The following is a 12328-nucleotide window of genomic DNA, read 5'->3' on the forward strand; positions in this document are numbered from 1 at the left end:
TAAAAAGGGAATGTTAAAACCCAACTTTTAAAGGAGTACGTTAAATCATTATTATAACTCATATGTGAAAGATAGTTTGTCAGCCTCCTGGGCTGTTGCTAGAGAAGCAACAATTTGCCTTCACCATTGCAACTGTAGATCATAGTAATAACAGTTTGCACTTGCTGCAAAGTAAATGATACAATGACTTCTTGATTAAAAAAAAAAAAATAATGTAAAATCTGAGATCAGATAACACTTCTTAAAAATTGAGTTCTGTCTTTTTCCGTTCGTCATTTTCAGTGGCAGAAGGAAGCTGTGTATTTTAAATTTAAAAAAAAATAAAAAGCAACGTGGTAAAAACTTGAGAAGCACACACTGTTTATTTCCATAGTATGCCTGGAGAACACTCTTAACTAGATTTGGCTTGCTCAGTCTTATCTCCCTGCAGTAAATAGTGGCTTGACAAATGACCTGTACATATAGCTCACACATATTTCTTGCCAAAGTAACCTAATTTTTAATAAGTCCAGATCAGCCTTCTCAAGCACAAAGTCTGTGTCTTTTGCAATCATAGCCATCAGTCTGGTAGAATAATGGTTAAGCTTTGGTAGTTCTTGCAATGCTTCTCGAGAAGGGGTTGTCTTACCTGTTTTGGGCTTGCAGTGGATTCAGGATGACCGAAAGCATTCTCACACCTGGTTTTGATAAAACAACATGGAGAGTGGAGATAGGAGATAATTATGATATGATGTGAATTACAGTTTCCCAGATACGTCACAATAATGATTTGAATGAAGCACTCCTTTTCTGAATTGTTAAAAAAAAATTGTTTGCAGAAGAAAAAGTCTGTAATGTCTCTTTATCTTTGGTAAATAACATGAATTTTCCTAAAATAATTGTTCTTTTTGCAGGAGTTTACAGTAGATCCAGAAAAAATACAGTTGTATTCTTTGTATCACTCACTCCATCATTACAAATATCACATATATTTAACATGTAAAGAAGAGGTAAGTCTTGTTCTCATTTTTTGCATTCATTGAGGGAATTGAGTCCAACTTGAGAGACTGTTCTCTCCTTCTTGGTAAATGAGTATGAATTGAGGCCTCCCATTTTTATTAATTCTTTATGGCAAACAAAAGGCTACACTGACCACTTGGGTTGTCCCTAATGGGAACTGCTGTTCAGAACATTCAGATGTGAGGCTTGCAAGATTTGTGGGATTCCCTGAAGTGTTCTTCACTGTTATCCAAAATAAACAAGTGTTATCAGTGTATTTAACTCCTTGGATCTAAAAACTTATTTTTTGCCTTTATTTCTTCTGCAAATCCTTGATGGAAATATTTCAGGTAGCAGAAATACAAGAGTTGAGATCTGACTTAGTTGTTAAGAAATGCATTTTGGGGGACATTACCCTTGTTTTAAAAAGTAAAGGTTTTCTGGCAAATAAGGCTCATATTTAACTGCAGACTATTACAAAAATGAAAATTCTCCAATTCTAGCTGCCTAACGTGTGTGTGTGCATCTCTCTCCCCCCTCCTTCTCTTTTTTAAATAGATTTCGTCTGTTCAGAAGACGAGTGCAGATCTAGGCCAGGAAGAGATTGTGCAGCTGTGCATGAAAAACATAAAATGGGTGGAGGATCTTTTTGAAAAGTTTGGTGAACTTTTGAATCGTGTCCAGCAGAAATGCTCCTAACAAAAATGTATCCCAAATCCCACATTTTTCTACAGCACTAACCTGATGGAACAGAAAGCTCAGAGAGAGGCTCTGATTTCTTTTACAGTGCCAGACTGCATTCTTGTTCGTAGCCATTTTTATTTCTCTTTATGGAACTTTGTGCCTTGGCTCATGCTAAGGAAAAATGATGCTGCCAAGGAAATCAGTCCTTTGGAGATGGAACTAAACGTAAACCTAACCACATTTTTAACCTGAAGAGTTGTTTTCTATTTTGTAAACTATTGGATAACTTAGTTTTATTTTCAGAAATGTTTTTGACAAGTGATAAAGCATGCACTACATATACTTTTTTTTCTTTTTTATTGCTCAACAGATAACAACACTTAAAATACTACAGATTTTTCCATCCCTGACTAAGTGAGAGAAAAGTCAGCGTTGGGGCGAACTAATTTTTACATGTCTGGCCACCAAATTTAGAGTTTTGTACATTTTGTGAACAGAGCCGGAGTGACATCAGTTTCTGCATACGTATATTGCCATCATAAAATCCAGAAATTTCATTATGCTTTATGGACTCCTTTTACTATTGTCGTGTTCGGGAGACTGAACATGGAGTTGGTGCAATCCTATGACTGCTTTTGTGTCAAATTATATTGTAATGAAAGACAATGACCTTAACTATTTTCCCTGTTTTGAAGAAAAAAATATTTTCCTTTATACTGTGGGTTTTTTTTTTCTTTTGGAAAAAAAAATTCAATTGTACATTTTATCTCACTAATAGTTGTATTTTTCACAGAGGAAATATTGTGGTTAAAATTGTTACATGTATCTTTGTAATACACTTTCCATTGTTTTCAGTAAATCCTATTCATTTATATGTTGATTTTATATTGTAAACTATGTATCTCGAGGTAACCCTTTTGTTTATACAGGTTTGCTTCAGTGTTAACCAGAATAATGCATAATGCATACTAGACTAGTTTTGCTTTAAGTGTAGTTGTGTTAGACACTGCAATTATTTTCTGATATGTGAAAATAAATTTCTTACTAAACTAGCACTTGATTAACTGAGAGTTTAAATGAAGAGCTACTACACTTTATCGTGGTCAACAAAGATTGTTGATTGAATAGACTATATGCAGTGTTAAACACAGCCTACATATTTGTTTGTAGAACTGGCAGTTGCAGAGCTGTTCTTTTTTTGGTGCCTTTCAAGTCTTCAGACATCTTTGTAGCTTTTCTCCCCCTCCAGGTTGTTAACAGTTAGTTGTGCCACTAGTCACACTCAGACAATGAATGTAATGGGCTCTAATCAGGAGAACATTTTCTTTAAATTTGCCAATCGAATGCCTTATCGAGTCATTCAGAATGGAGATGTACTCTACTGGCGTCCTAAAAAAAAGTTATGTTGGTCTTTTTTCAGATAATGTAGAAAAAAACTTCATTCCTTTATCCTTTGACTGCCACTTAGTGCCTTAATTTCAGCCAAGAGAGCAGGGTTCACTATTCATTGGCCAAATGAAATAATGTTCATTGCCATGTGACCTTTTCCCCGTGTTTTGATCCTATTTAGTTGCTAAATATTCATTAGACCGTAGAACTATAAAGAGTTTAATGAATAGATGTGAAAATGAAATTATTTGATCTTGAGTAAGCAAATAGAGGTTTGAGTATTAAAGTATGTACAGAATTTTAGCTGATTAGATTTAGAACCTTGTAGGATGTTTACCATATTTCCAAAGCTTTTCATCCTTAAAAAGCAATAATTCTTTACAATTTGTGTGCAGACTACGATGAACAGAAATGGGTATGTGCCCTTGCCTTTTTAAAAGCCTCTTCCTTGTGGTTTTGCTTTAAAAAGGGAGGTCACTGTCGTGTTAATGACACATTGTGCTACTGCTATGTCTGCAATTATCAAGGAGAGCGAGGTGGGTTTGGGGTTTAGGCAGAATATGCAGATTGTTAGAGCAATCATGGAGCTAATTAATTACCAGAGTGAAAAGAAGGGTAGCTCTGGGGGTAAGGAATTTCTATAGTTTCAGTCCTGCTGGGTCTGGTAGGAGCTCGAGTTTATAGGGTGAAACCAAACAGCAGAGTTAGCAGCCTTGGGAGCAATGAGATAAAATGATTTTGATGTAAATGTGCACCCTGGAGGTACGGTAGAAACGTGCCTGGTACACTCTTCCATCACAAGTGGGCATTCCCAAGTTTACTCAGTGCCTTCCCTTACTGGGATGGTTGGCAGTGGGTGTAGATTGATGAGAGGGAGTTACTTGCCCAGGCAGAGTTCTGTAGTCACATTACAGCGATGAGCACAGCACAGTTGGGACATTCCTAGTCTGTAGTTTTAAAAATCATTAGGGTACAGACTGAGGGAACAATTGAATTGGCTCCTTGATGATGTAGTAAAGAGCTCGTCAGACTTTGTCTCTCTCACACCCCTTCCTAATATGACTATGAAGCAACGAGTTGAGAGAGTTCTCTGTGCTTTCTAAAAGATTACCACTACTGTGTACTTACTCTAGATTTCTGAATCTAGAATTTAGAAAGCTGCTTTCAGTTCTTAGAAGCTGGAAAAAATAAGTGAGAGGCTTTTGGAGTAGCTTGTCCCTATTTAAAAAGAAAGTAATTTTAGCAACAACCATTTAAAAAAAAAAAGGGGCGGGGGAGCCAGGATGCTCTGCACTGCCATAGAAAGTGACCTGGCTTATTTTTGGCTGTTTTGTTCCCAAGGCCAGTTAAACAAGCACTGTGCCTGTAGAAGACAGGAAAACTTGTGTTGAATAAAAGTTACTGCTCCGGCCTATTAAAGATTAATATAATGGAGCTTCCATCTTTGTCTTGGGGTGCAAAAATGGTGGCTGGATTGTTAATTTACCAAATTAGAATTAAGAACATGGAACTCTCGTGTGTGTTGAAGGGTCATAAAGCAAAGCAAAGCTTTGTTAGTAGGATTGAAGAGGTTTTTTTATACTGAAGCAAACTTAAAGAAAAAGTCAATGTACAAATTATTTTTTTTGCACAAATACTTTGTTTTGTTGCATTTTAGATAATGAAGTCTGCACCCACGCCTCAAATTTTTTCCCCTTGGAGTAACTGAGGTCTTCATCCCTTAACATCTGACAGTGGAATTTGAGCACTGATTTGACTGCAAGAGAAGATGCACTAGGAAGGAACAAAGCCCTCCTTAGACTATGAATTAGCAAAACAGGAATGAAACAAATGGCATAATCAGTTATTTGGCTTTTAATTCCACTATCCTTTAGTGTGGCATCCCAATTTACACTGGGTTTGGTTTTATTCAAATACAGCATTTCTCTTAAAGGCAGGTTTGCTTTGAGGTGCTACTTCCAAAGTTTTGCTAGCAAAAAATCTGAGACAAAATTGGATTGAGAAATTGTTTCTGAAAACAGCTAAGGACTTTAGGGTCTTTGAGGTTCTGTGGCATGTATTGTATTCATATATTGTCAAAATTAAATACTACTTTTTAAAAAGTCAGATCTTACAGGCTGTCTTCCAAGTAAATGATTTCCATAGGAAATATATTTTAAATATTATTTAAGTATTTACTACTATTTAAAACAATTTTAAAGCAGAAAAGCTAATACTATGGTCACAAAATGTCAGTGTGTCATCAACCATTTCTTATTTCGTTGCCAGCACTTGACATTTGGTCTCTCTTACCCTATTACAAACCTGTGCATTTCACAGTGCACATTCTGCCATATTTTATTATTTAAGCTAATATTAACATGTCATTGGTAATAAATGCATGTTTTTCTGCATATCTGTTCTACATATGGCAAAAATGAAGCTAGGGCTAATTAAGCGACACTTTATGCATTCTTAGTCCAGATTTTCAGGTGGTCCATAATACAATGTATGGAAATGTGAAAAAGGACAGTTTTGTACCATTCATGATGTTATTAACTAAACCCATTAAAGTGAAAACACTTTTTAAACAAAAACCTTATAATGCTTAGTCATTTGTTATTAAAATATTAAGTCTCAAAAAGTTAAGATTGTTGGAAACAAATTGGCAATTTAGACTACATTTTCTGCTTGCAACATGAAGAAATACAGTTTTAGGGTTTGGGGGGGGGGGGTGTTTCCATTATGTTGCCTGAATTGAGTATGTCTGGTTGATCTGGATTTTTTAGTTCTGGGTTCTAAATGTTCTGAATTAATTTGTACATTATAGCTGCCCGATCTTAAACTGCTGTGGTAAGTGAGGAGCCAGACTGTTGGGGTAAGAGAGAGACTGCTGCTGTGATTCAGGTGGGGTTTACCTCAATTTTAGTATTTTCATTTGTTCCCTTTCTTGCTAGACTAGAATGTCATCTCTATGTACCTTAGAGGCAGAAATGGTGCTCCACAGAGTTTTGGTATTTTTGCCCTCCAGCTACAATGAATTACTCTGGATATTCTTACAACTCTCTTTCCCTCACACAGAGGGCTGAACCCCCATGCTGTGGATATTGTCCATAAGATCCATGGCAGGTCTTCTCTGAGCAACTTACTTGAACAAAAAGGAGAAGCTGGAGGCTGGAATACTCTTTTTAATGGCCCTGTGTATAAGCTTCCTTGCAAACCAAGGTTGAACATAAAATGAATCATTTTGCCATGGAGTTGATTGTTGTTTTCTCCAAACAATACTTTGGGGAGCAGGTAGGCAGAGAATGTCCTGTTGCAGTCCTGAAGATTTCGATGCTGTGTTTCAAATACAACTTTTAATTTATGAAGGTTTTTAAAAAAATAAGAAAGCAAGGCAAGAAGCTGAATGCACACGGCTTTTTAGAAAAGGAAAGCAGCACCTACTATCAGCAGGTTGTGGGTAAGTATCTTAGGCAATCAAAATTACTTGCTCTGAATTAACTGTTTGCCTTTTCCATAGATAACCTAACAAATCTTTGTTTCATTTCTAGAAATTGAAGTACAGAAAACTGTCTTAAAATTCTTTTGATTTGATCTCTTATAAGAATACAGCACTAAATACGGAGAACAAGCTATTTATAAAGGAGAAAAATAAATGGTGAGTCAGGGAAAACAGCAAACAAAATTTCAGGGCTGTACTCTGTCACTTGTCCTGTGTATGTTGTAGGTTTCTGCTTTTAAAAGTTCCACTGGGTATTTTGTTTTCTGTGTGTGTGTTTAATTTTGGTTGGTTTTGTTGGTATTTTTTTAGCTACCTGATGCCCGAAGCATAGAGGGAAGTAGCAGTAACAGCAGAACCCATGAGCAGGACTGAGGGAGCAGCTAAGGCCCTTCATTTTAGTTTTTCATTCAATTTATGAACGAATGAAATATCTTTTTTATGTCTGTTACTTGAAATCTTAAACAATGTAGCCTTCTCAGACTTCAGGACATGTGGTAGCAAGACCTTTTGAGTAAAATTTTGTTGGTCTGCATCACCCTTTCCTTTCTAACTGTGGTGGTTGCTAGTGTGATTTGTCTGTGCATTATTTATGTATCAGATATTTTTGCTGTGGCAACAGAAGGTAAGTGATATGATAATCAAATAAAAGCTGGAGCATCAATGTTTTATTATGTGTTTAGGTCAAATGGGCAACATGTTCAAAGCTCTGGGAGAATGAGGATTTAGAGCTCTTCCCTAAGTAAAGCAGCTTTGGTGGCTTCTGAAACCATCCAGATTTTTGTTGTTGGTCAGAATGCAGGAATTCCTGTCCCTACAGCTTTCCTAACAAACGACAGTAAGGGAACGCTGATTTGTTTCAGTGCAGCATCCAGCAACTTTGTTTAGACAGCCAGAGAGGTAGTTTGACCACAGTCAAAGGAGTTGGAGAGAGTGCTTATGTGTTCTATGAGAATCCAAGTGTTGCAATTCTGGAACCAACTGGCTTAAATAAACCCCAGAAACCAGGTAACAAGAAATGCTTCGGCAGGGACTGTTACTTCATTTTTGACAGGAACTGTACAGGTTCCCTTTGAGTTTAGTGGGGTAATAAAATTCTGCAGGATGCTTCTGGGACCATTTTCCTATCCTAAACCATGGGCTTGGCAAAATATGGCATAATTGAGTTAGGTGGCCCCAGCACATTGTACAGTAATAGAAAAGGTGAATTGTAGATTCCTTCTTCTGACATACATAAACAACAAGCCTGATTCTCTGCCCTAGAGCATAAATTGCATGCAGCTGTTTTCTAAGAAAATCAAAACAAACGGTGAAAATCAAGAATTCAGTTTTGCTCAGCAAATCCATTTATAGTTCTCACTTTTCTCCCCCCTCACCCCTCAGCTCCTCCTGCCCCATTAAGCTGGTGCCACTAGTGAGTGCTCACTGTGGGAGGAGGAACGTGGAACTTGTCCCTGGTGGATCAGTAGAAGTTACTACCTCACCATGCTTCAGGTGGACATCACTGCTCATCCAGGCTCCCCACAACTACGAACTGGTGAGAGCTGCTCCCCTAACTCTTTCTGAACTTACCTAAAGCGCCTTTCAGTAGGAACACGGGTTAGCGTTTGGGTTTGTGTTGCAAAATAGAGTTCACATTCGATCAGGAACTGCACCTCCCAGCTGGTCAGAGAGGGACTTCTGCCGCTTGAATTATTCAAAGTGTCTGATTGCCCTCGCTCATTCTGGCTGAGCAGGTTTCTGGCGTGTAGAGGACAGTGAGCCTTCACTGTTCTGAGAGGAGTCATTATCCAGACCCCTGTGCCAGAACTCACCTAGGGATGGTGGAGTCACTCTGTGGTTACAGTGTGTAGTCGCGCTTGAAATCCCAGGAAACCTCCACTAGAGGGAAAAGCTAAAAAATCCGTTTAGGACAAAATCCTTTTATCTTTATTAAGCCTGATAAATGGGGGCTTGTGACATCCCAAATTGTGTTTGTGGTGACGTTGCTCCATTTCCACTTCCTTACCGCGAGCCACCTCGCGGGCTCGTGTCTGCCCGTGCAGCCGCTGCGTCTCCTCCCGGAGCGCATTGCAGCGGGGGTCAGTGTGCACCAGCACAGGCTCCGCCTGTCGCCTCCCTCCGCCTGTCGCCTCCCTGCCCTGCGCTCGCCGTGCCCTGCCTGCCGTCATCCCGCAGACACATTGGTATTCCAGCCCGGCACTGGAAGGATGGCGCTCCCGAACAATGTGCCCTTTGTCGCCTCATAGAGTCCGGTACCCAGAAGCTTCTGTCCTGGGAGCTTGTTCATTGTTCCAGTCCCTTCAAAAATGCCAGGGTGGAATCCTTACGGATTTCACTTCGCCATAAAATTCCAGAGCTGCCCTTCACGAGTAAATCGTGCTCTTGCCCAGGCCAGGGGCGCTCTGGAGCAGCCTCTCCATGGTGGGACCGGTGCTGTGGTTGTTACGGCTTCAGCATTGCAGATGGCATCACTGTATCCCAGAGAACCTACGCTGTCCTCTTTTTTAATTCAAATGTAGATGGGAAATGGGACTGAGCAGAGTGAATTTGTGAATAACCCTCCCTGCATCCTAAGGGAGAGTGTCCGTCCTCTCCAGCCGGTGGAGCTCAGCCCCGCGCAATCCTCATGCTCTGAGCTACAAATGGCAGAACCTGTCAGTCAGTAATTAGGGAGATTCACTGTGGCAGCTCTGTAATCTGCCTTCAGATCTGTCCAGCTTGTCAAACAGCCCACTGCAATCCGATATTGTGTGAATAGCTGTTCATTTTCTTAAATTTGGGATTACCAGAGAAGAAAGTTTTCCAATTTTTATAGGTCCATTTCATTATTAAAAACCTTTTACATTGGCCTTCGTATCTTCAGGCAATGAAGTAGAGCAGATTTGATAATGCCATGGTAATTTGATAATTGCAGCAATTTCTGTAACAGAAGCTGTTGATTTTCCCTTCCATGAGTATCTCTGTGACACTGAACCATATGCTGAACTTTAATTTGTCTCGACATTTGTGAATGGAATGGAGCAACATTTAAAGGGTTACTTTTTATAATGTTCTCCTTTCATCTACTTCACCACTGAAGTGAATACAGGCATTGTTGATATTTAAGTGGGGAAAAAACAGAAGTGTAACTGTTCTAAATAACTGGAATATTTTTTCTGAATTTTTATGGTAATTATTAATTGCTATGCTTTTTCAGAAACAGACATAAAGATTGGATTCAACAGATCCTGATGATAATGGCAAAAAAATATGTGTATATATACATTTAAGCTGTGTTGATATACACTTAATCTTTAAAGCTATATTGTTATGGGAAGACATTTGAAATCTAAAGAATAAAGTTTGGTATAGAAGGAAGAGCCTTCTGACGTGTTTGAGATGTAAGAGAGCCACTTGAAATGCAGAGTTCTATGTTAACCATTCAAAAAAGCGGGATCTAAATTCTTTTGAAAATAAGAAATTGGATGGTATTGTTCTGCAAAAATCCCTCTTTATTTTCCAGTCAATTTTCAGTGACAAGTCAATATCAATTTTGGCATTAAAAATTCAAATAATAACTGGAACACTGAACAATTCTAGGTTTTAGAACAGCTTATGTTCCAACTTTAGTGTTCTTCCAGTTTTTTTTAAAGTTATGAAATGAAAACTTTTTCCTGTGTTTCTTTCAAGAACACAGAACATTTCTCAGTCACTTAACCAAGCATTGATCTGTTGTAGATAAACCAGCAGCACCCCATATTTTCTATTAAGACGCCTCTACCTCTTTTGGACAACACAACCTCCAACTTTTGTCTTTTTGACAGTGTTCCTGAAATACTTAATCACACACTCATGTTTTTACTTTGTAAAGTCTTATATCCAATTATACCTCCTTCATTTGTGCCCAGAATACCTGGAAATTACAGGTGCTCTCACTTCCACATCCTGGTTGGCTGCCCAGATTCCAGGTTCATTATGGGAAAAGCTAGACAGCATTTTGCATGGAGGTGTGCATCATTCCTCACTTTGTGAGCTGCAAGTTTCCATTTTGCCTTTTCTCCCTCCATGATCAGACAAGACCTGAATGTGGGTCTTTATCATCATCTTTATCCTTGAACAAACACTTAATTGACATGAGGAAGTTAATCAACTCCTGAGCAGCAGACGTGCCTGAAATCTTGGCTGTTGAATTTAAATGCTCTCTTTCTGCTTTATACTTCTAATTAAACCCTACAGGACTTGCATGAGACTCAGAAATTCTTGAAAACTGAAGTTTTTAAATTCTTTAAAACATAACCACTCTCTTGATCCTTTTGTAGGCTGGTAGGAGTATTTCTAGATGACCTGGAAATAAATAAAAATAAATTTTTATTTTGCTGTTCCTTGCTATAGAAGTTCTTTATAACAGTTGCAAAGAATCTGACACAACTGTACAAACTAGGACTTGGTTGCATAATTTGTTAAAAATACATTGGTCTTAAATGATTTCATGAATAAATTATGTTAATTTTGTCTTTGTAATTGGCATTCTCTTGTGCATCCTGTGTTCAGCTTTATGGAGGTTAATTAGGGGAACATGCTGTGGAGGGGGAAACCAGATACAGCGAGTTGTACTTTTGTCCTGAGATCTTTCCACCACAGTCTGAGGAATTCCCCCAGCCAAGACCGTCCTGCCTGCACGAGGTTGCACTACTTAAAGTGACTGTATAAAAGTATAAACAAATTATTAAATTGTCAATAATTATATATATATTAATAACTACATAAAAGTCTATCTATCTGTGCTTTAGGAAAGCATTTTATAATTATGTCATTTTAAGAAATACCAAAAGATAGCATTTCTCAAAATCCTTTGATACCAGATACTGTTTGACCACAGCTGTCTGACCAGGCAACACCTGCCATCTGCCCCTGCCAAATCTGGGGTGCCAGGGCTGTGGTCACTGGGAGAAAACATGAAAGCAAAGGCAGAAATCCAGGGCAGGCTGCTGATTCTCTGGTAATAAAATACAAAAATAAAAACCTTACAAACTTCTCGATGAGCAGCCCACAGTGCATTGGCTGTGGCTTGCTCTGTTCCCTGCAAGCAGTGTTTTGGCAAATCATTCTCCAACGTAAGGTGCAAAGTTCTCAACTGATTGGTGCACCTCCTATTTGAAAATGTGGGTTTAAATTCTCTCAAGATTAGTGAACCATTGCAGAAGGATTGACTGCATTGCTTTATTTCAATAACTGTGCAAAAGTAAATGATTTTTTGAAAGTGAAAATGAACTCTGGCATTTACTGGTTTGCAGTTATGTTTTGGCAGTGCATCAAAAAGTCGAGCATCAAACTGCTACAAAAGCAGGCAATAATAAAATAGTGCATCATGGAAATTCCCACTGACCTATGCATTTTATGTTATTTTACTGTGTTCTTATTGGCACCTGTGAATCAGGCCTACTTTTTTTTTTTAATCATCTTCCCTTCTTTCCCCAAGAAAGAAATCTCTCTCAGGCACTTCCTATTGTTGAGGGAACAAGATGAACTTTCATTTTCATAGGCTGGCATTTTGCTACAGCTTGAATAGATTCCTTTTTCTCTGTGCCCAGAGAATTAAGACTTCCTCATCTGAAAAACTTCACAAAAACTTCCACTTTTAGAACTCCCTTTATTGAATACTGTACTGCTCAGGCAATGAGACATCAAGAAATGTTTGTCTGCCACAGGTCTGTGGTCCCTAGTTGCCTGTAGTAATTTTTCACAGCTTCAAATGAAGTGCATTATCTATTTATTTGCATACAATGAACAAACTTGCAGTGCCTTACCTGTAAG

At 38.4% G+C, this 12328-nt stretch overlaps 1 protein-coding gene across 4 annotated transcripts in view; it reads left to right on the forward strand.

The window, feature by feature from the left end:
- Positions 1-5567, forward strand: part of QSER1 (glutamine and serine rich 1) — a 44436-nt gene extending 38869 nt beyond the window's left edge. For 3 of the 4 annotated variants that reach the window (XM_082283780.1, XM_082283782.1, XM_082283783.1), the window contains 2 exons: positions 894-989; positions 1537-5567. In XM_082283780.1, coding sequence (XP_082139906.1) covers positions 894-989; positions 1537-1677 — 237 coding nt within the window. In that variant the 3' untranslated portion in view covers positions 1678-5567. The remainder of the gene's footprint in view (positions 1-893; positions 990-1536) is intronic. The other variant, XM_082283781.1, reaches the window with a different exon arrangement.
- The last annotated feature ends 6761 nt before the right edge of the window (positions 5568-12328 follow it).

Source organism: Coloeus monedula (assembly GCF_965178545.1).
Source record: "Coloeus monedula genome assembly, chromosome: 6".
NCBI lineage: Eukaryota > Metazoa > Chordata > Aves > Passeriformes > Corvidae > Coloeus > Coloeus monedula.